This window comes from Sus scrofa, chromosome 5, assembly GCF_000003025.6.
Source record: "Sus scrofa isolate TJ Tabasco breed Duroc chromosome 5, Sscrofa11.1, whole genome shotgun sequence".
Classification (NCBI taxonomy): Eukaryota; Metazoa; Chordata; class Mammalia; order Artiodactyla; family Suidae; genus Sus; species Sus scrofa.
The window spans coordinates 5,813,821-5,837,384 of NC_010447.5; the positions used below are offsets into that span (position 1 = coordinate 5,813,821).

Consider the following 23,564-nt stretch of genomic DNA (forward strand, 5'->3'; position numbering starts at 1 on the left):
CATTCAAGCCCTGTCTTTCTAGGTTTCTGACCTTGGGCAAGTCCGTTGACTCTCAGAGCTGGGGTGTCTCCAGCTGTAACAGGAGGGTGTGTATATGCATATCCACACCATCCACGCGTATGTAACATATAATAGCGTAGAACACATATGTGATAACATGTAATATTATTGTCTTAAGAGGCTGTTGCGAGGATTACGAGGGAGGACTTAATCAATCACTGAATCCTAGACCAGACTCTCGATGGAGCATCATCCGGGTTGGTCCGGTGCCAAGTGCTGGGGCTACAGTCCTGAGCCTTTGGCCTCTTCTCTCATGGAGCCTAAAGCCTGTGGGGGGGGAAGTCACCCTGTAATCCCATGGTGACCGTGTCACCCCAGACTGAGGTTGAGGATGCAGACCCAGGAGAGCCTGGAATGAAAGAAGCCCTGGTCCGGGTGTTGGGAGGCTGGCCAGCACAAGTGGGCCTGAGCAGAGACCTCCAGTCTGAGCAGGGGTTCCCCAGGTGGAGGTGGGGAAGGAATGTTCTAGCAGAGAGTGCAGTGGTGCTGAGCCCCGTGGTGGGAAGGAGCCCTGCAGAGGCTGGACGGAGTCAGAGCAGCTGGAGCCCAGACGAAGGCGGTGGAGTTGAGGGACCTGGAGGGCCAGCGAGGGCCACAGGACATGGGGGCTTCTCCGCAGGCTTTGGGGCTTCAGTCCTCCTAACCCGCAGGTCCCGAGGGTTCTTTTCCTTAGAAAGCCTCTTTGTTTGCATCTTGCTTGAATGGAAGCCTGAATACCCTGGTCTTTTTTATAATTCGAGTAGAAAAAGGGTAAATTTGGAGAGAGGACGACGTTTTTAATTTATATTATTTTTAGGGCTGCACCCATGGCATATGGAGGTTCCCAGACTAGGGGTCGAATTGGAGCTGTGGCCGCTGGCCTACACCACAGCCACAGCAATGTGGGATCCGAGCCGTGTCTGTGACCTACACCACAGCTCATGGCAACGCCAGATCCTTAACCCACTGAGCGAGGCCAGAGATCGAACCTGCGTCCTCGTGGATGCTAGTCGGGTTTGTTACCGCTGAGCCACGACAGGAACCGCAGAACAAATTCTTGAGGGACCTACTGAAGAGTTTGGTCAGACCAGCTGGGCTCAGTCCCACGTCCGTCACTTACCCTCCGTGAGACTTGGGCCTCAAGCAGGAGCCCTGGTTTTTACCTTGCTGGTTGTGAAATGACAGGGGCCACCACTTACTGAGGGTGGCAGCTGTCTTCGGTGTGAGGCCGACCCTGGTTCCCCGCCCATCAGGTTTTCGTGAGAGCGTTGTCATTCCAAAGTTCACAGTTCGAGGTGAAGGGGTGACTCGGCCAAGACCTTACCTGTAAAAATTGGGAAAATGCTCTTTCAGGTGACACAGCCCAAAACTTACCAGCCATTTGGAGAAAGCTGGACAGTGACATCAGAGCCTTGGGAGCAAGTAGCACATTTCATGAAGTCTGGGTGGGGACCGGGGAATGACAGTGACCGACCTCAAGTTCCCTTGGTGTCCTGACGACACTCCCGGTGTGTTGGCCTGCAGAGCCGCCTCCACATAGGGGTGCCAGACCGAAATTGGGAGGGTCCCCTTTGACGGGCCTTCTCAGGACATCAGCCGCGGGTCACCCTTTCCGTGATCAAGAAACAGAAACCATTTTTTTTTTTTAATGACAGCAGAGGCAGTGCTTTAGCCCGCATCTCGCCCTGCACCAGAGACAGCAGCGCTTTCCATACCCGTCCTGTTTGCAAATGCTTTGCTTTCTGACTAAGAAGGTGCTTCTTCTGAGAAACCTCCGTTTCAGCCTTGAACGAAAGCTTATGGCTCTAGTCAGCACGCATAGAAAATAGATGTTATACTGAACACGACTGTGTGCAGCCGTGGCTCTGCCCGTCCGTCGAGTCCCGGGGGCAGAGGGCCACCCCGCACTCTGGGGCAGGATGACAAGACAGTTCCCTGCCCCCAGGAAGCTCAGAATCCAGCTGCAGTGAGGGGCAGATCGGCAGGAGACCTGGTGCTGCTTTGGGGGTGCCCGAGTGGGGGTGGGGTGCAGGTGCGGGAGGCTGCGTTAACCCCGACTCCCTGGAGCGGAGCCTAGCGGAGCGGAGGATGAGGCAGAGGAGGAGACGAAAGGGCAAGGGTGGGGCCTGAAATGCGGCAGTGTTTGCAAGTTGATATGATAAAAGTGTTCTGAGATAATTCTGATAAAAGCCCCGTCCAAAAAAGAGATGTTTATCCTGCTTTTTGTATCTATGTGCATGCGTGTGTAAGGCTGGGTTTTTTTTTTTTTATAAAGTGTATACTTTATGCCTCTAGCGCCTTTTTTTTTTTTTTAAGTAAACACATTTTTCTTGATAGAACAGACATCTGTGACTGGATAAGGAAGAGTATTGCTGGACATTTAGCCTGGTTTTGTCCCGAAACTGCTTTGGGGATGCAAACACTGAGTGCTGTATTTGAGAGCCCATTTCAGGTGAACAAGCTTGGGCGGCACCTCATCTAATAAGAATTGATGTGTAAAGGAATTTGTCTCTGACCCTGAAGGAGTGTTTTTGTAGCTAATTCTCTGTTTCTATTTGTAAACAGAGTCTGCTCTGGGGCCGTGATGGGTCCCGGATGTTGGTTATTAGGCTGGTTTTGTTTTGGTTGACAGCTCTCAGCTTTACACTCAGAAAATGAAATCCCCGTCTCATAACTTTCTGACATACTTCAGTATTTTCTAAGCTTTCTGCCTCCAAAAGGGACAGTGTGGGGAGAACATTAGACTGTTGAGGGCAGAGAAATAGCGCATGGAACTGGCTTCGGAAAACTCGGGCTAAGGTCCAGCCCTGTGGCAGCCAGGATGAAGCTTTTCTGAGCTCGTCTTCTCCGAGAGATGGGACATTGTGAGCGATGCTGTGGTGTGTCCCAGCTCACGCCCAGCTGGGCTTCTGGGGAAGCAGAGGCAGAGATGAGCATGGGGAGGGAGGTTTGCTGGGGCAGGAGGTCAGGAGCAGCAGCAGCGGGGGGTGGAGGGGAGTGGGACCCGACGGGGGGACGTTCAAGTCTGGCTGCAGTGCGGCAGGGCCCCAGCCCACCCCAGGGGGGAAGCCGGAGACAAGACCCTGGCACCAGCCCATCGCTGCCCGAGGAGACCTGGACTGGGCAGGTCCTTTAGCCGAGGGCAGCTCCCAGGAGGGTCTTTGCTGGAGGAATGAGAGCCTCGGTCTCGAAGGGGTCAGGGGTGGGGCTCCACAGCCTCAGCCGTGAGGGTAAGTCAACTCTGAGAAGACCAGAGTCGAGTGCAGTCGGCCCTCGGTATCTAAGGGTGCCATATCTATGGATTCAGCCACCTGTGAATCCACGCTATTTGGGGACAAAGACAATCCTAGAAAGTTCCAGAAAGCAAAACTTGAGGTTAGTGCTTGATGGCAACTATTTACAAAGCGTTTATGTTGTATTTACAACTATGTACGTGGCTCTTGTATCATGTTAGGTATTGTACATAATCAGAGATAATTTACAGTGCAGGGCAGATGCCGAGGGTGTGTGGAAGCAGATACTCCGCCACTCTATGTAGGCGACTTAGGCACCCGAGGACTTCGGAGTCCTAAGGGGGTCCTGGAACCGTCCGCTGCGGATACCAAGGGGCGACTGCATTTTAAGGACGCGCAGGTGTGGGAGGCCCAGAGCCCCGGGGCCGCCCCAGGCGGGGGAGGCTGAGAGCAGGGGCAGGTTCCTCGCCTGCATTGCCCGGCCCGTCCCCTTTCCCGTCGCCAGGAGGACTACAACCACATCCACGGGGGCAAGTGGACGGTCAGCAACCTGCGGCTCTACCTCGAGAGCACCCGCGGCAAGGAGGTGACCAGCAAGCTGTTCGACGAGATCCACTGGATCATCGTGCAGTCTCTGAAGGCCGTGGCCGTGAGTCCCGGGAGCTGCGGGGGTGGGCAGGGCGGAGAGCGCCGGGGAGGCAGTGCAGACCTGGCCAGGGCGTGGGATTTGGGGGTGCTTGCTCTTTTGCTAAAAGTATCTGTTTTTACAGTGCCACCTTTTACGCATCTGCAGAGGCCACGGGGTTCCGGGAGGGGAGGGGCCCGGCTCCGGCTGCTGCTCCGCAGCCTCGGCCAGAACCTCTGCAGACGTGCGGGTGGTGCTGTCAGCTCAGCTCTTCTGCTCCTCTGAGCCGATGATGAAAATTTTGGCCTAAGCTGATGTTTTGGAGATGGACTGCCCGCAGCCTCCTTATTCTTAGGCTTCCTGCTTTGCTGTTTCAGAGACACTTAGGGCTCTCTCTCTCTTTTAACCTCAAGTCTGTTTGCAGCTCTGGGTTTATTTCACTGTTCTAAAACAGTTGCTCGTCTGTTTTTGTGTTTCGTCTTGTTTTGTTTTTTGCTGTGCCTGCAGCATATGAAAGTTGCCGGTCCAGGGATCAAACCCATGCCACAACAGCGACCTGAGCCACTGCGGTGACAACCTGACAGTGCCAGATCGGTAACTCAGAGCACAAGGGAACTCCTATTTTCAGAAGAAAAGAAAAGAATAAACCCCGGAGCACTATTTTTAGTGCAGAGGCTGGTGGCCAGGTGGCAGTGGGCGCCCACACACTTGGAGTTGAGGGCTGTGAAAAGAGCCTCGCTTCACAGAGCTGGGAACCTGTGACATTGCTGTTCTAGAGAAAGTGTGTGATGTGCGTTTGACAGCGAGGTGGGAGTGTGTGAAAATATTTCTGTGAAACCTTCCTAGGGGAAGAGTAAGGCCCGCTCTCCCATTTTTATTTTATTTTATTTTATTTTATTTTTTTAATACCCACACCTGCCACATATGGGAGTTCTCAGGCTGGGGATCAAACCTGTGCTGCCACTCACCAGGTCCTTAACCCACTGTGCCCCAGCAGGAACTCCCCATTTTTATCTTGGAAAACTGCCGACTGACACTGATTCTCTTGTGTGGGAAAAGCTTTGTCAAAACAACCTTGTCAAGAAATTACGGGCAGGCTAGGGGTCGAATCCGAGCTGCTGTTGCCGGCCTATACCACAGCCACAGCAACTCAGGATCCAAGCCACGTCTGCGACCTACACCACAGCTCACGGCAATGCCAGATCCTTAACACACTGAGCAAGGCCAGGGATCCAACCTGCATCCTCATGGATACGGGTCGGGTTCGTTACCCCTGAGCTGTGTCGGGAACTCCAGCTTCCCTGTGTCTCGAGTTGAGCTCTTCCTGTTTCACAGAGTCTAAGGAGGTGGCAGTGCCTCCAGGCCACGTCTCTGGCTTCCAGGGAGAACCAGCGGGGGCAGAAACCCAGGGTCTAGTTGGTCTAGGTAACCGCTGGAGAGATCCATCACAGGGGCCACGTTTCACATTTCCTACCTCCCGTCTGGAACCTTGATGGCTTTGTGGGGATCACGGGGGGATGTGTGGGGAGTCCTGGGCTCAGAGCTCAACCAGCAAGTTGGCCCAATCGCTTGGCCTGCGTAGGCCTGGTGGGTCCCCTCTGCGAAGTTGGGATCATAGCTCTGATGTCTCCAGCTTGTTGTGTGAACTCGCTCAGCAGAGGTTAACTTTCCAGCCAGGGGCGTAAATGCCAGCGGCTGTCACACAGCCATGCGGGAGCCTTAGCGCCTGATTCAGCCAGCCCCTCCACCATCTTCTTGGCTCACCTCACCTGAGGGGCAGAGTTTTGAGACATACATCCTGGAGTTCCCTGGTGGTGCAGTGGGTCAAGGATCTGGTGTCGTCACTACCGTGGCTCAGGTCACTGCTATGGTGAGGGTTCGATCCCTGGCCCGGGAACTTCTGCACGCTGCGGGCACAGCCAGGAAAAAAAAAAAAAAAAAGGAGGAAACTGTATCTGCCTGTCTTGAGGCTGGACCCTCTGGCAGACAGCTGCCTCTGAGTGACAACTCTGGGGCCTCAGCCTCCTGAGCCGAAAAGCTGTTGGATTTCTAAGTTCTGAGGGTTTGGGGAGCAGAGATTTATTGATTCAGCTTTTACTCACTTAGCAAATATTTGGCCACCCTGTTTTTACCAGGTGTGTTGCCTTCCGGGAATTTCGGGGTGGGTGGTCAGGGAGACTGTGGCTGCAGTAACTGGTGCCAGTATAGACTGCGTCGTGGGGCCCAGGGCCAGGACACGGGCCGGGGGGGAAGCCACAGCCTGGGGACAGTGTGCTCAGAGGGCAGAGACATCAGCATTGGGGGATGACAGGGTTGGTGACTTCCTGTCCTGCAGAGGCTTTTGGGGACAGTGGTGTGGGCACGCCAGGTTAGGATACCAGGCTTTCAGTGGAAATTCGATTCCACCAAATTTCCACATGATGAAAGAGGCTGCCCGGCCTGGATTTCCTCCAGTGAGAGCTCACTGGGCTCTCTCCCCTGAGGCCTTTCCTGCTCTAAATCCACTGGGTTTTTGTTTTTGTCTTTTTAGGGCCACACCCATGGCACATGGAAGTTCCCAGCCTAGGGGTCGAATCAGAGCTATAGCTGCCGGCCAACGCCACAGCCACTGCGACGCTGGATCCTTCACCCACTGAGCGAGGCCAGGGATCGAACCTGTGTCCTTCTGGATGCTAGTCAGATTCTTTTCTGCTGAGCCACAAGGGGAACTCCCCTAAATCCAGTGTTTTAAGTCGAGTCCGGGCGTCCACTGCCATGTCCCTCTGCCTCCCTCACCGTGGGGCACGCGAGCGTCGCCGGGAAGCGCGTGGCCCTGTTGCCTGCGGGGCTTCTCCCGGAGGATTGACCCCAGGCAGCCTGGGATTCTGTTGTACACAAGCGGCTGGTAGTTTTGTTTGTTTGTTTGTTTGTTTTACTGCACTCGCAGGACATGCTGCGGGTGTGGCCAAAAAAAAAAATCCGAAATTAAGAAAATGCAAAAATTTTAAGTAAGTGGATTTGACTTTTGTCACAGAAAACAAAGGATCATAAGCTCCCATCCTGTGGAGGGACTGACAACCTGACGGACCTGACGTGTGTGTGTGTGTGTGTGTGTGTGTGTGTGTGTGTGTGAGAGAGAGAGAGAGAGAGAGAGAGAGAGAGGAGGTTGGGCTGACAGCCCAGTGGGCCGTGTGAGCATCTGTGTGTGTGTGTGTGTGTGTGTGTGTGCGCGCGTGCGCGTGTGGCGAGGCTGCACACACCTGAACTCCAGGCGCCCGGGCTTTGGCGCCGGACTCGTGTCGGCTCTGAGGAGTCCGGTGCTGGCGGAGACCCACGCCGCTGGTCATCGAGCCTCTGCTGAGGGAGCCGTGGAGACACCGCAGTTACGTCTTGAACCCCCTTCCTGGGGTTGCGGAGCCCCCCGGCCCGGGGCCTCGTAGGAGGAACAAGGGGAGGAGGTGTAGGGGGCGGAGGACAGCCGGTGACGAGTGAGACGTGCCTGTCACCCCCGTGCGGAGGGTGCTGCCGCTCTCACCTGCTGCGTCTCCGCGTTGCGGCCCCGGCGCGGCCCGTGACCGGCTGGCTCTCCCCGCAGCCGGTGATGAACAACGACAAACACTGCTTCGAGTGCTACGGCTACGACATCATCATCGACGACAGGCTGAAGCCCTGGCTGATCGAGGTAACGGGTCCCCCCGTCGGTGCCCTCGCCCCCGTGCTCCCAGCCCGCAGAGCCGGGCCTGTCCCCCTGCTTCCAGATGAGCGGGGTGCCCCCGCCGCAGGGCGCTTTGCTCCCCGAGGCCCAGCCCTGTCCTCTGGGGGGACATCGTTCCCGTTCGGGAAAGGAGCTCACACACCGGACCCCTCGGGCCGAGGTGGCGTCCCGTCCGGAGACGAGGCCCGCTGTGCTCTGGGGATGAAGGCTGTGTGGCAGCGGATGCATCTGCCTTTTCAAGGCGTGGACACGAGGGAGGGATGGCTGTTCTAGAAAGGGCCGGCGCACACACCCTTCTCCTGACGACAGCGACGGTGGGGGCGGGCCGCCCTCTGAGGTCCAGACACAGCCCGTCTGGCCGGGGCTGTCCTGCTTTGCTCTGCAGCCAGGAGGACGAGCCTCCAGCGCATAGGGCGGGACGGGCTGCAAGAGGGCAGGCCGTCCTCTGCCGGCTCGTCCGCCTGGCCACTGAGCGCCGTGTCCTCTCACCGCTCCTACGTGGAGAGGCACAGCTCAGGCCTTTAGCTCAGGCCTGTTTCAAAGCTGAGTCTCAAGAGCAGGTCAGAGTGAGTGGTCCCTGTAGGAAAAGTCAGTGGGGACCCCTGCAGGGAGCGGGCCGGAGAGCCAGGGGACGGGAGAGCGAGCTCCGTGTATGTGTGTGTGTGTGTGTAGGTGTGTGTAGGTGTAGGTGCAGGTGGATGGGTCAGTCCCGTCTGCAGAGCTGTGAAATAGTTGTGTTTGCTCTTTCCTGATGAGCTGGGATCTACAGACGTTACTTCTGAAGTAGTGACAGAGCTGACCTGGAGCACGCTTTTAGTAAGAATTACAGGAGTTCCCGTCGTGGCGCAGTGGTTAACAAATCCGACTAGGAACCATGAGGTTGCGGGTTTGATCCCTGCCCTTGCTCAGTGGGTTAAGGACCCAGCTTTGCTGTGAGCTGTGGTGTAAGTTGCAGACACGGCTCGGATCCTGCGTTGCTGTGGTTCTGGTGTAGGCTAGCGGCTATAGCTCCGATTCGACCCCTAGCCTGGGAACCTCCATATGCCGTGGGAGTGGCCCTAGAAAAGACAAAAAAAAAAAAAAAAAGAATTACAGTGTTAGGTGACACATGCAGGGGTGACTTCAGGGCACCTAAGGCTCACATGATCCTGCCACTGTGCACATGGCCACCCTGCTGGCAGCGCGGGGACCCAGTCTGATGACTTGGCAGAAACTTGAACACCTTGTGGTCCTGCTGCCACGTCTCTCCCGCAGCCTGAGAAGACGGCCAACGAAGGTCATTACAACTGTGCCTAAAGTAAGAGTGAACCAGCTCTGTGGTCTTGCCTCCAAAACCCGCAGCTCCAGTCTGATCACAAGAAGTACACCAGACAAAGCTCAATAAAGAGGCGTTCCACAAAATACTTGCGTAGCACTCTGCAAAACACCGAAGATCACTGTAAACTTTATGAAATTGTTCCAGCCAAGAGGAGGCTTAACTCTTTAGAGTCTTTAGACATGACAACTACACGTACCATGATGTCCAAGAGTGGATCCTAGAACAGCAAAAGGCTATTAGATGAGAACGAAGGAAATCTGAGTAAACTATGGGGTTTAGTTAATAATCACACATCAATATTGGGTCATTAATTACGACGAATACACTGTGCGATGGAGGATGTCAGCAATAGGAGAAGGAGGTGTGACATACGGGAACTTGGTCCTGCTTTGGTAACTTTTCCCTAAACGTCAATATAGTCCCTGATGAAAAATTTATCACAGAAAACCCTATGGCCTTGACACAGAAAGTGGGGAAAGCAAATAAATAAATAAACAAACGGGTGTCCTCTCAGAGCCTGTGGGCTCTCCCTGGAGTAAAAGTCCATCTTGTGACGTGGGGATTTTGTGACATTGCTGAGCCCCTCAGAGGGCTCGTGGGAAGGACTTCCATTTCCTGGGTGGGTCCCTCACGTGGTCAGAATGCTGCCCTGTTGGCGAGGTCGTGCTTAGACTCTCTTGCCCAGAAGGGTCCCCTACCCGCGACGGCTGGTCCTTCAACCACACGGCCAGGTGGTCAGGGTCACGGGGTCACTGGTTGCATCAAAGCTCTGGGCAGCCCTTGGCTCCGAGGACAGAGCTCATCACACAGGCAGACACGGAAGCCGTGTAAGGTCCGCTGACCTCAGGGTTTCGTTTGTGTGATGACGGCTCGCGGATCCCCTTCCTAATCCTGTCTTTCTGTATCGATTGTGTCTCACCCGACAGCTAACGAAACAGATCCCCAAGCGCTCCCAGCAGGGGTCAGATGTTCACAGCACGAGGCGACAGCTTCGCCTGCGCTGCGCGGTGGCCGCCGCGATCCTCCCGTCCCCGAGGAGTCGGTGGTGCGAGTGAAGGGTGCGCTCTCTTTCCTCTCGTAGGTCAACGCGTCTCCATCGCTCACCTCCAGCACCGCCAACGATCGAATCCTCAAGTATAACCTGATCAACGACACCCTCAACATCGCGGTCCCCAACGGCGAGGTTCCCGACTGTAAATGGAACAAGTCCCCCCCCAAGGAGGTCCTCGGCAATTACGAGATCCTGTACGTTGGCACGTCTGTGCAGGTGGCCTCGTGCGTTTCCCATGGGGGAGGATGGGGGGGCGCCGAGGCCCAGCTGGGGTTTTCTGGGTGCGGGGACTCAGCTTATCTGGAGGAGCACTCTGTTTATTGATGTTATGGGTGGATCTTATAGCAGACAAGTGTTTGGTGCTGAGCTGGCCTCGTCTAGTCTTGTGCATAAGAAACAAAGAAACAAAGAACTTGCTGGCACCATGTGGGCCATTGGAGCAGGAGCTGGTCACTCACGGTGGCGCAGAGGCCGGCCCCTTCTGCCACCCCGGAGAGCTCTGTGACACCGAGGCGCTCTCCGTCTCTTTGGGCCTCAGTGTGCCACCTTTTTTTTTTTTTTTTTTTTTTTTTTTTTTAAGAGCCACACCTGCAGCATATGGAGGTTCCCAGGCTAGGCATCAAATGGGAGTTGCAGCTGCCGGCCTACACCACAGCTCACGGCAATGCCAGACACCCGTCCCTCTGAGCGAGGCCAAGGGATCGAACCTGCATCCTCATGGGTACCAGTCGGATTTGTTTCCACTGCACCACAGTGGGAACTCCAGTGTGGTCGCCTTTTAAATGGGACTACTACAGCCCGTTGTACAGAGTTGGGAGAAGAATACTGGTAATAGCAGCATTTGGGGCAGTGGGGGTGGGGGTTGTTGGGGCCGGGGCTATAGGACGGTGGGTCGAGAAGAGAAGGGGTGGAGGTGAAGCTGGCGGCCGAGGTTTTGCAGGGGCTGCAGTCACCAAACGTGACGAGGTCGGGTGCCCTGGGCGTGGGGCTGAGCTGGGGTGGAGGACGGGGTCGTCGGAGACGGTGATGCAACTCAGGGAATCAGGGCTCGTCCACTTGGTCCTTGCATCACCGGCAGTGGTGAGCTGCGAGCCTGGATCTTAAGGCACTAGGGCCAGTGACCCAGAGGATGAGAGGGGACGGACAAGGGGGTGACCTGTGGAGGGGGCTTTTGGGCGGTCCCCTCCATGCCGGGGCATGACGGGTGGGAGAGAAAACAAGCCCGGTCGAGGGGCCAAGGGAGAAGCCAGGTTTCCGAGCAGGAAGGTGAGGGGACCTTCCAGGAGGCGGTGGAGGGCATGGGGGTTGATGATGGACGGAGCTCCGAGTGTGCAGGGGAAGGCTCGGCCAGGTTGGGGGGCCAGCTAGGGGCGCGTCCAGAGCATCCGGGGGTTGGCACTGGGGGAGGTGCAGGTCCCGTGAGGGTGCCGGATGACAGACGGTGGTGGAGGGCCTGGAGATGCAGGGTGCCATGAGGATGGGGAACGTGCTGGAGGCCTGTGGGCTCAGTCCCGATGGCCCCGAGCCGCCAGACCTCACGCTTTGCCTCGGCTCCCCCCAGGGCCCAGTTCTGAAGGCGCTGGGTCTGCTACCACAGTCTTTAGCAAATACCGCTCTGCACCCTGACAGTGAGTGGATCCTGCTGTCAAAAGCCCAGGAGAAAAGCCCCAGCCCAGGAGGGCCCAGGAAGAGCCATCTGTCTCTGACTTTCCTGCCCCCTTCCACGTTTGCCCTGTCAGTGGCCACACCATCCGGGGAGCAGCCGGTCCGGAGGCCAGCTGCTCACCAAATGCTCATTGCTGTTTGTTTTGTTTTTAAGCTGCACAAATGCTCAGCGACCAGTGGGACTGGTGGCCCTGTGGGTCTCCTGTTTATTCAGCAGATTCTTCTTGCTCACCCAGCCCATGAGTGAGGCGCTGGGATTGACCACGAACCAGATGGGGGGGGGTCACTCCAGCCCTTTGGTCAGGAATGCAGACCCATGGAATTCCCATTGTGGCTCAGTGGAAATGAATCTGACTAGCATCCATGAGGACGTGGGTTCAGTCCTTGGCCTCACTCAGTAGGTTAAGGAGTCGGCGTTGCCATGAGCTGTGGTGTAGGTCACAGACGCAGCTCGGATCTGGCATTGGTGTGGCTGTGGTGTAGGCCAGCACCTGTAGCTCTGATTCAACCCCCAGCCTGGGAACTTCCACATGCCATGGGTGCGGCCCTAAAAAGAACGAGGAGTCCCCGGAGTGCAGCAGAGGGGTCTCCCCTCCACGGGCAGAACTGCCACTGTCCCTGGAGGGCCCTCTGGCCAGCATCCTCTCTCCTTGGGCTGACATGCTGGGACCTGATGTCCCCTCCAGCAGAGGAAACCCTGTCTCGTCTGCCGCGTGGATGACACTCAGCCCACTGGCCTTCCCCCTCCCTACCCATCCCTCTCAGCCCCATTTGCTGCCAGAAGCACAAATGCGCAGAAGACTCGCCCTTTAACCTCAGAAGCCTCTGCCCCACAGCACGCTCAACCACAGATTGTGATTCTGGAATAAGCTTGTGATGGAAACACACCCTTTTCCAGAAGTCTGCAGAAGGGAGCTAGTGCAGCGTAACCGAGTGTCTTTGTGCTTTTTGCGTTTGAGGTGAATGTCAGAGGGGCCTCGGTCAGGCGTGGTCAGCAGTGACCCCCAGCATGCACTTTCCCAGGGGACAGAAGCTTCACGCTCTGGGCTGCAGGGTAGAAAGTTCAGGGATTGGAATCCGGAGTCCTGGGTTTTATTTAATTCTACCTCTGCCATGTACCAGCTGTGTGACCTTAACACACTGGGTAAACCTCTCTGAGCCCCTCATCCTAATGCCTGCCGGTCTGTTCAGAGGGTCATAGGAAGCCACGGGCCGTAGGAGACCCCTCCGCTGGAGCCTGCGAGGTGCGAGGGGCTGTGGATTTCACCACTCGCACGCGGCTCCTGAGAGCGGGGCCCCACCCCAGCCAGAAAGGCCAGGAATCACCCAGGTGCCCTAGTGGTCAGGGGCGCTGAGGTTCTAGACCAGTTCTTTCTGATGCAGGGACGTTCGTGGGGGGCAGCAGTGGGCAGGGCAGGTCACAGCTGGTGGTGGCGGTGCTGGCCTGTCCCAGGAGTGAGCTCCTGAGCCTCTGGGTCCTGGCCTCCCTGCCTGGGCGGGCGGGTCACTCACACCCATCCCCGGTCTGGAATGGCGTTCGTCATCCCTGCCCGCAGATGCCGCGTGAGCTGCTGCGGGGAATGTGTTTCCAGACAGCACTTCCCCTCACTGCGCTGGTGTCCTCTTCTTTTCCTTGGCGGTCATTGCTGGATTCAGTCTGGTGGCCTGTCTCAAATGTCAGCTGCAGGGGCGGGACCGTCCACAACAGCGGCTTAACAAGGTGGCTCTCAGCTGCTCCGTGGCCTGGGGTGGTGGCTGGGGGGCCGCCAGGGCCACCTGGTGAGCAGGCGGGCTGGAGGTGTGGGGCACCGGGCCAGGCTGCTTTCTGGGTGAGGTGGGCTTTGCCACACCGCAGCCTCAGCCCCGCCGCCGCTGCTGAATCCCGGAACTGCTTCCAGGTACGACGAGGAGCTGGCACAAGGGGACGGGGCTGACCGGGAGCTGAGAAGTCGGCCGGGCCCGTCCCTGGGGCCCAGAGGGGGCCGATCGAGAGACTCGGGGAGAGCCACCCTCACAACCTGGAAGTGACCGCAGCGAGACCCCAGCCTGGACCCACCCGGGCAGAACTTGTCACTGCACCCCCCCGTCCAAGACCTATTTTGGAATTCCCTTTTTCTAGAGCTTTTTTCCTTTCCTAAACCCTGTAAATAAATAAAGGCACTTCTTTGGAAGGTCAAGGAGTCTGATGGGAAAACGCCGTTTCTCCTTTTCTCTCACACACACGGTACTTCCGACACCAGACGTGTCGGGATTTTTGCCACACCAGGCAATTCTGCGGTTCTTCCGCTGGCTCTGGGTGTCCCACAGTTTAACTCAACTCGGACACTGTCTGCCTGGAGATGGTGTCAGATGCCACAGGGGAGGGCTCAGCCCCGCAGGACTGCCTCCCGCTCTCATCACGTCGGGTGCCAGTCACAGGTCCAGGCTGTTAACTGGGCTTCCAACCAACTGGCTATAAATCAGGGGTTCCCACGACCCCATCCTGGGGTTCAATTAATTGGCTAGCGTGGCTCACGGAATCAGGAAAACAGTGTACTTGCTAGATTACCGGTGGGCTAACAAACGCGACTCAGGAAGAGCCAGATGGAAGAGGTGCTCAGGGTGAGGTGAGCTTTGGGGGCACCACCCTCCCAGCCCTTCCAGGCCTTCAGCAGCCTGGAAGCTCTTTGCACTCCATAGCCCATGGGTATTTATGAATAGACGTGATGGACTAATGCTCGGGCATTTGGATCGGCTCAACCTCCAGCCCCCCTTCCTTCCTGGGGACAGTTCCAACCCTCTGAGCACGTGGTTGGTTGCCATGGCAGCCAGCTCCCAAGCAAGGTTATCTACGGAGGAGCCCCAGCCACCCGTCAGTAGCGCAGACTCTGACAGGCTTGAGAGGGGCTCGTTAGGAAAAATAGAAGGCACCCATTTCACTGAGGAACTGGGAGCAAAACTAAACAGACAGATGTCGCGTAGCTCTTAGAAAGGAAATCACGGAGTTCCCCTCATGGCTCAGCGGAAATGAATCTGGCTAGGAGCCATGAGGTTGCAGGTTTGATCCCTGGCCTCGCCCAGTGTTGTCGTGAGCTGTGGTGTAGGTCGAAGACAAGGCTCGGATCAGGTGTGGCTGTGGCTGTGGTGTAGGCAGCTGTAGCTCTGAATCGACCCCTAGCCTGGGAACTTCCATGTGCTTTGGATGCGGCCCTGAAAAGCAAAAAAAAAAAACGAGGAAATCACAAAGGTTGTAGGAGTTGTGTGCCAGGGAAGGGGACAGAGACCAAATCTATACTTCTGATTATAAATCACATATAATTTTCTGATTATAAATCATTATAAATAGTATCACAATCTATTTCATAGAGCCGAAAGAACTGAATCGCAGATGTATAAAATGAGCTCTTTTGACAGAAAATAACAGCTTCGGCATGTTGTGTAGTCATGTTTTTAAAACTTTGTATCAACTGAAAACCAAAACCTGACGATCTTACAGAATCACGCGGCTGCGAGAAGCAAAATATTTAATCGGACAGCTACTCTGGTTTCATTCCTTCTTGCTTGACTGTGATTGGGAGGAAAACAGGCAACTAGAAATAATCCTCGGTGTTTATCGGTCCAAGGGCCTTTGTGTCGGTGCTCAGAGAAGGGTGGGTTTTGTAGGTGAGTCTGCCGTCGGGCGAGCCCAGACCATTCCCGCCACATGGCCTCAGTGACATCAGCCTCTGGGTTTACCGCAGACGCAGAGGTAAGCGCTGTTGGCAGCCACCAGCAGGACGAGCTCTGGATGGGGTGTGTTTACAGGGTGCCCGTGACTTACAGAGCAATGTGGGGTGGCCATCCAAGGCCCTGGGTAATGCGACCTTGATATTGAGGCCGGGTGCTGATGGCAGGTGTTGACCGCCAGCCTGGGAGTCAGACCTGGGCTTAAGGCCTGGCTCTGCCGTTTCTTGGTTGGTCCCAAGGCTGATGGTGGCTCTTTGGACCTTTGCTTCCTGGTATTTAAAAAGAGGATTAATTCTCTTTGCCTCGGAAGTCACAAGTGCCACTGCCCACCCTGCCTCGCTTTGCTCCAGCCCCACTGCGTCTTCCTCCCCAGGCAGGTGGCAGAATCCACGCAGCCCCGGTGGCCTCCACACATGGCTGTCCCACCCACCACTGCTTACAACCCAGGCTCTCTGTTCTGTTGCTTTATTGTTGCGTCTCGGATGTGTCTGGGAAAGGGTGGAGTCCCTGGCTGGGAAGTGACCTCAGGCTGAGCCCCGGGGCAGTTGAATCAGGCCGGAGGGGAGACGTTAGCTTGCCGTTGGCCAGGTTGCTAGGTGAGAGCAAAAGTCTGCTAAAGAGATTTATGTCAAATATTGACGGTTACATTAGCGATGTCCTGTTCTGGGCAGATGTTTCCTCCCACTGGTTCCAGAACACACACGGGTGGGAAGTATGCGGTGTCCGAAGCAGGCGACGGGAAACTCCCAGGCTGGAAACAGACCGTCCATCCCTCGGCCCAGGCCCCCAGCCCTGATGTCCCATTTGGAATCATCCAGGATGGCAATTTCCATTTTCTTATCCGCTCCCGTTAATTTTTTCCATTTGATTTTGGAGGAAGGGGGTTATTTCTGAAGTCTGAAAGTTTTCAGCATCTGGTCATTTCACAATTTATTTTTTTATTTTTATTTTTTGGTCTTTTTAGGGCCACACCCGCAACATATGGACGTTCCCTGGGCCTGGGGCAAATCAGAGCTGTAGCCACCGACCTACACCACAGCCCAAGCGGAATCCTTTACCCACTGAGCAAGGCCAGGGATCGAACCTGAGTTCTGGTGGATACTGGTCGGGCTTGTAACCTGCTGAGCCACAACGGGGACTCCCTCGCAATGATTCTTTTTGTTTGATTTGTTTGATTTTTCGAAGTGAAGTAATTTGCCTGCTTCCTGAATGGGCTGCTTCCTCAGGATTCTTTGGCAGGTGCTCAAGCCCAGAATGAAGGGGTCTCCCTACATGGCCCCCTCCTCCCAGCCCATCAGTCCCCAAGCCTGGTGCCAGGCTCCTCAAGGGGCGCCTACCTGGACCACAGCTTGAACCCCTTGGCCCCCAACCCCATCCCCTGAAATCAGGCTCTACCCTCTGACCCAAAGGATTTTTCTTTTTGTGTGTGTGTGGTTTTTTTTTTTTTTTTTTTTTGGTCTTTTTGCCATTTCTTGGACTGCTCCCGCAGCATATGGAGGTTCCCAGGCTAGGGGTTGAATCGGAGCTGTAGCCGCTGGCCTACGCCAGAGCCACAGCAATGCAGAATCCGAGCCGTGTCTGCGGCCTACTACACAGCTCACGGCAACGCCGGATCGTTAACCCACTGAGCAAGGGCAGGGATCGAACCTGCAACCTCATGGTTCCTAGTCGGATTCGTTAACCACTGCACCACGACGGGAACTCCAAGGATTTTTCTTTTTTGGCCACCTGAGGCATACGGAGTTCCCAGGCCAGGGATCAGATCCTGCTGGAGTTGCAACCTAAGCCACAGCTGCAGCCACACCGGATCCTTAACCGACTATGCCAGACCAGGGATGGAGCCTGCACCCTGGCGCTGCAGAGACACTGCTGATCCTATTGCATCATTGTGGAAACTCCCCCAAAGGAGGATGTTTCTGCCGTGCGGCCATTTCCCCCAGCACACAGTGGTTCTTCAGTGCACCCCCACGGAGCCTCCTGTGCTTGGGAGGATCTGGAGCCCCCCTCTACACGGTGTCCCCCAGCCCCAAATTCATCTGACTTTCCTCTGCCTGAGTCATCCTCCCCCAGCAGACCAGCAGGTTCCACACTCCTGCAAGACCCCTTCTCCAGCTCTGCTGCCTCTCCAGCCAGCCCAGGGAGGTGCGCCCTGGTCTCCGCAGCATCAGGCCACCAGCCTCCTGTGGTCCAGGAGGGGGTGAGCCTCTGCTGCAGGGACCTTGGCCTGCTGGCCTCTGGGCTTGGCGCCTGGCACAGGCTTTCCTGCTCCTCTGCCGCTTGCCTTTTTTTTTCCTTCTTTTTCAAATTTAATTCCCTTGATTTTTCTTATATAACAGTGATGCTGCGTGGTACCCCCCCCACCCCAAGTCTGGTTTCTCTCCCCGGGGTCCCCAGATGACAGCAAACTTCTGAGCAGTCTTCCAAGGGTTGGTGGTGAGGACACTGCAGCTTGAGCAGGGCACAGAAGGGGATGGCCGTGCAGCCCCTGACCGAGGTGTAGCCTCACTGCCCGCCACTGGTGGCAGCTTGGGAAGGGGGACCAGGCAGGCCTGCAGAGCCGTGGTGGCAGGGGCCAGGGGGGCCCTGCTGACCTTGTTCCCAGGGGCTTGCCACACCGGGATGTTGGAAGCTTGGCCAGGTTGGATGTTGGGACATTGAGGCGTGGAAGCTTGGCCAGCAGCACCTGCCTGGGAGCATTCGATGGCCACTGAGTCACCTCCAGTGCCAGCCGTGGCTTTGAACCTGGAACCGTGTCACTGCTGCAGCAGCGCCCCCTTCAGAACATCAACCTCGAGGGACACGCGTGATCCTGGACTTCTTGGTGGGCATCCTGGGTTGAATGGTGTCCTCTAAAACTCGTGTCCATCCAGAATCTCAGAATGTGAGCCGTTTTGGAAACAGGACTTTGCAGACGTGATTAGTTAAGGATCCCACAAATGAAATCACCTTGGATTTGGGGTGGGCCCAAAACCTCACGACAGGTGTCCCCATCAGAAGAGCAGAGAACAGAGACACACAGGCCTTGTGGAGACAGAGGCCCCCTTGGAAGGCACCACCCCTGACCCCTTGGTGTTAGACACCTGCCTCCAGAACTGGCGGAGAATAGGTTTCTGCTGTTTCCAGCCAGCAAGTGTGTGGTCATTTGTTACAGCAGCCCTAGGACCCTAACACGGTGGCTGAGGAGCAGAGGGGGCGCCGAGGAGTCGGCCCTTGACCAGGTGGCCCCTGTGACCGTGACCGCCTCCACGGCCCCCAGGCCTTGGCCCTGCTTCCTCCTGACGGAGTCCCTGGGGGCAGCAGTGGCCACTTGCGTTCTTGGAGAAGTGTCACACCGTGTGCTTTGTCTCTCCCCAGGTCCCAGGCCTCCACGTCCTCCCCACCCGACTGCCCGGGCCTGGCTGTGAGTGTCCCCTGCTCCCTCGTGAACCTCTTTCCTAAGTGTCCTACCACGTCAGAGTCTTCAGAGAAAGCCTGAGGTATCTGGGGGTTTTAGCAACATGACGGCCACGCACGAGCTCGATTGCTGATGGGGTCGTGGGTGACTCTCTTGCCTAGAGGACAGTGCTGTCGGCCGGGTGGTGTCTGGTGCAAGCCCACGTGCCCCTGGGGCTTCCGGGCCGCTGGTGTCTGAGTCGGAGCCCTCTTCACACTCCCTCTCCCTCACCTGTTAATTCCCATGGGGGGCAGTGACTGAGTATTTTGTTTTTGCCTCCTGAATTCGATGCCCTCTGTCGCCACTGCCCCCCACACGTTCCACCCTGTGCCATCCCCGCTGCCTCCAACCCCCTCCCCTCCCCGCCCCGGCGCTGCCCCTCCCACCTGTCAGGTGCTACTGGGACTCCTCCTGGGGGGTGGGTGGGCCTCGGAGAAGGGACGCCAAGGGTGCTGCCCTGCTGGGGTCTCCCCTGCTGGTGCTGATGACTCTGGGCCACTCACCCCCAGGCCTGATTTCCTTCTGGCTGGAACAGCGAGCTGGGCTGTCTCGAGCCGCAAATATGTCTCCCACCTGCCCAGCCACAGAGCAGGGGCCGGGCCTCCCCCTTCACCTTCCGTCCCAGGCCTTAGGCCCCACGACCTGTGATGAGGGGCAAGGAAAGGACGTCTTAAAAGGGGTCTACATGGAGTTCCCCAGTGGCCTAGTGGTTAAGGATCTGGCATCGCCACTGCTGCGGCTCAGGTCATTGCTGTGGCGTGGGTGTGACTCCTGGCCCGAGAACTTCCGAGTGCCACAGGTGTGGACAAAGAGAAGGGGGTCTACAGAGCCACCAGCTGGAGACCACAGGCGCTGAGCTGTGTCTGCTGACCTTGTCCAAGGAGAGGAAAGCAGGCCTGACAGCCACAGACGGGCCTGGCCTGGCACTCTGCTGGGATGCTGTGGAGCACAAACCATCGCAGAGCCCATCAGCGTCAGGCCAGGCCGCTGTGTAAGGGATAATGACGGCAGATTCCTGCCACCATCGTGTCTGAACGTGCACAAGCGTGTGAACTCCATCCTGGCCACAGGATGACCAAGTCCCCCCGCCCTGTCCCCGCCACAGGCCTGACTTCCCCAGCCGCTACTCTGGCCTGCCCCGGGCTCCCCTCCCTGGAGACAAGGTTTCCTGAGATACCCAGTGCCAGATCCTTTAACCCACTGTGCTGGGCTAGGGATTCAACCTGCACCTCTGCATTTGGATTCTTAACCCACTGCGCCACAGTGAGCACTCCCAAAAATGTTTAATGCTTTAACGGGGAATTTCACTAGTTTTGCCGTGGCGGCTGAGTTTTGAGAAAGATTGGCTTCTTCCCCAAGGTTGGCAAAGACCCTGTTCAGTCTCAGAAACAGGTAAACAGGTTTCTCTCTTCAGTGGCTGCTGCAGGAAACAACAGTAGAAGCCCAGCAGCAGCCTGGAGAAGGAGGCGGGCCCTGGGCGCTTCCCTTACTGAAGGTGGGGGCAGGAGGGGGGAGAACCAGTTGGCCCAGGTGCTGCTGGGGCAGCAGCGTAGCTGCTCAACTTTTTGCAAATAACACTTCCCACAAAGCCTTAATGACCTACCAAATTCAAAACAAGCAAACAACAACAAAAACTGAGCACCACCCAATTTGAGGGACACAGGATGCTGTCCAGTCCTTCATGGGGGAGGGGAGGTAGAGTCCCCCAGGTCACCCAGCGAGCAAAGGACAGAGGCTGCATTGGGACCTGGTGCCTGTGACTTCCCACCCAGCTCTATTTCTTTCTTTCTTTCTTTCTTTCTTTCTTTCTTTCTTTCTTTCTTTCTTTCTTTCTTTCTTTCTTCCTTCCTTCCTTCCTTCCTTCCTTTCTTTCTTTCTTTCTTTTTCTTTCCTCCTTCCTTCCTTCTTTTCTTTCTTTCTTTTTCTTTTTTTCTTTCTCTCTTTCTTTCTTTCTTGTCTTTTTAGGGCCGCACCTGCGGCATATGGAGGTTCCCAGGCTATGGGTCGACTCAGAGCTGTAGCTGCCGGGCTACATCACAACAATAGCAACACCAGATCCAAGCTGCATCTGTGACCTGCACTGCAGCTCACAGCAATGCCAGATTCTTAACCCACTGAGTGAGGCCGGGGATTGAACCTGCGTCCTCATGGATACTGGTCAAATTCATTTCCACTGAGCCACCACGGGAACTCCCCGCCCAGCTCTTTTCAACACAGGGTGCTGCTCCCATCAGAAAGGCAGAGATGGCGGCTGTGTTAAAAGGGAAACACCGGTTACTATGGTTACAGGATAGTATCCAGGGCTTGAACTTGGAGATGATAACATCAATAAACAGCAGTTGCCGCTTGCCTTTCAGAAGGTTTGGGAAACTGGAAGATGTACAAGGGAGACAGCAGCGGTAACAGAACAAGGACGGAATTTCCCATTGCGGCTCAGTGGGTTAAGGACTCAACACAGTGTCCGTGAGGATGTGGATTTGACCCCTGGCTTCACTCAGTGGGTTAGGTTTCCAGCATTGCTGCAAGCTGCGGCATAGGTCACAGATGCGGCTCGAATCCGCTATTTCTGTGGCTGTGCTCTAGGCCTGCAGCTGTGGCTCTGATTCGACCTCTAACCCAGGAACGTCCATATGCTGCAGGTATGGCCATAAAAAGAAAAAGAAAAAAAAAAATGAACAAGGCAGAATCAGGTATCAGAAGACCCCGGCCCTCTCCCTGCTCTGCTGCTTGTTTGCTGTGTGACTGCGAGCAAATTACTTTGCCTCTCTGAGTTTTGCCTTCCCGGCTGCCTGGTGGAGATTATAATCTCACCCAGCTCACAAGACCATATCATGAAGACGGGAAGACGACTGCAAAAGCGCCAAGTCAGTATTGGTTAACATTTTTTTTTTTTTTTTTTGCTGTAACTTTAGTTTTAAGACCCGGTGCCTGCCCTCAAGAAGTTCACAGGCTATTTCCTGTAAGAACAATGAAAAAGATGAGCTCCCATCACGGCTTAGCAGAAATGAGTCTGACTAGTATCCATGAAGACGTGGGTTTGATCCCTGGCCTCACTCAGTGGGTTAAGGATCTGGCATTGCTGTGCGCTGTGATGTGGGTTGCAGATGTGGCTCGGGTCTGGCATTGCTGTGGCTGGCAGCTACAGCCCTAATTCAAGCCCTAGCCTGGGAACCTCCATATGCCGTGGGAGTGGCCCTACAAAGACAAAAACAAAAACAAAACAAAAAGGAAAATGGATGAAAAGCAGGGAGATCGTGGAGGGATAATTTCTGAAAGATGATTCAAGGCCAAATTATCAAGGGTCTTGGATGCCAGGCTAAAGAATCTGAACTCATTCTGTAGGTACCAGGGAGCCAGTGCATGTTTTTGAGTAGAGTCCCAAAGCAGGTGTTCTTAGCAATGTGACTCTAGGGATGGTTCAGAGGATGGTCGAGGTACAGAGAGGCTGGAAGGAAGCATAGCAGTGAAGGGCGGAGGGTGTGAACTAAGGCGGACACGCGGGGTGGGAGGGCTGGTGGAGGAGGTGGCCTCTGTGCACCTGGAGCATCTTCACAGCCAGGAGCAATTCTCAGCTGACCAGTAGGGGGCGTGTGTGTAAAAGGGGTTTGAGCTTTCGAAGCAGAATGAAGTCAACTTTGCAAGTTAGTGCTTTCCAGGGGCTGCTCAGTGAGGTCCTATTATTCATGGTTATGAAATAATATTGTTTCCATGTAATGCCTGTGTGGCGAGAAAGTCACTGGTTTGCCTCAGTTCTGGAATTTTGTGCTCAGAATAAGAATGAAAATAAGGGCGTTCCCAGGAGTTCCGTGGTGGCTCAGCAGTTAATGAACCTGACTAGTATCCTTGAGGATGCAGGTTTGATCCCTGGCCTTGCTTAGTGCGTTAAGGATCCGGCGATGCCATGAGCTGTGGTGTAGGTTGCAGACTCGGCTTGGACCCTGAGTTGCTGTGGCTGTGGTGTAGGCTGGCAGCTGCAGCTCTGATTGGACACTTAGCCTGGGAACCTCCATATGCCGCGGGTGTGGCCCATAAAAGATAAAAAAGAAAATGAAATTAAGGGAGTTCCTGCTGTGACACGGCAGGTTAAGGATTGGGTATTGTCTCTGAGGTGGTAAAGGTTTGATTCCCCCCTGGCCCGTTGTGGCGGGGGGTAAGATCCCTTGTTGCTGCAGCTGTGGCATAGGTCACAGCTGTGGCTCGGATATGATCCCTGGCCTAGGAACTTCTGTATGCCTCAGGTGTGGCTGAAAAAGGGAAAAAAATAAGTGAAAGTAAGTGTACAGGAAAGCTGGACTTTTAGACAGTTCTTCTTCTTTTTTTTGGGGGGGGGAGTCTTTTTAGGGCCACCCCTGTGGCATATGGAGGTACCCAGGCTAGGGATCAAATTGGAGCTGTAGCTGCTGACCTACGCCAGCCGCAGCCACAGCAACACTGGATCCTTAACCCGCTGTGTGAGGCCAGGGATCGAACCTGTGTCCTTGTGGATGCTAGTCAGATTCTTCTCCCCTGAGCCACGACAGGAACTCCCTAGGCAAACTTCTTATACACGGTTGTCCCAGGTGGAAATCTCTCCCCAGCAAGCAGAATTCGCTGTTTTTCCATTAAATCACCCAGGACTGAAGGAGCATCAGCGATTTGACCAGGGGGGTAGCTGCTCAAGGGGACCCTAGGAGGGGCGGGGAAAGGACTGGAAAGAACTGACCGTGACCAGGTAGAGGTTTTGGAAGGACAGGGTGCGGTGGGGGGGTGAGAGAGGCTGTCTCTCAGGATTGTGTCTAGACAGATGCTCCGAATTAGGGGA

The 23,564-nt window shown here is 55.6% G+C and overlaps 1 protein-coding gene across 8 annotated transcripts in view; it reads left to right on the forward strand.

The window, feature by feature from the left end:
* TTLL1 (tubulin tyrosine ligase like 1) overlaps positions 1-13,802 on the forward strand; it is a 33,863-nt gene extending 20,061 nt beyond the window's left edge. For 6 of the 8 annotated variants that reach the window (XM_003481524.3, XM_003481525.4, XM_021091417.1 and 3 more), the window contains 4 exons: positions 3,778-3,921; positions 7,472-7,558; positions 9,991-10,154; positions 13,524-13,802. In XM_003481524.3, coding sequence (XP_003481572.1) covers positions 3,778-3,921; positions 7,472-7,558; positions 9,991-10,154; positions 13,524-13,653 — 525 coding nt within the window. In that variant the 3' untranslated portion in view covers positions 13,654-13,802. Of the gene's footprint in view, positions 1-3,777; positions 3,922-7,471; positions 7,559-9,990; positions 10,155-13,480 lie in introns of all 8 variants that reach the window. The other 2 variants (XM_021091418.1, XM_021091414.1) reach the window with 1 other exon arrangement.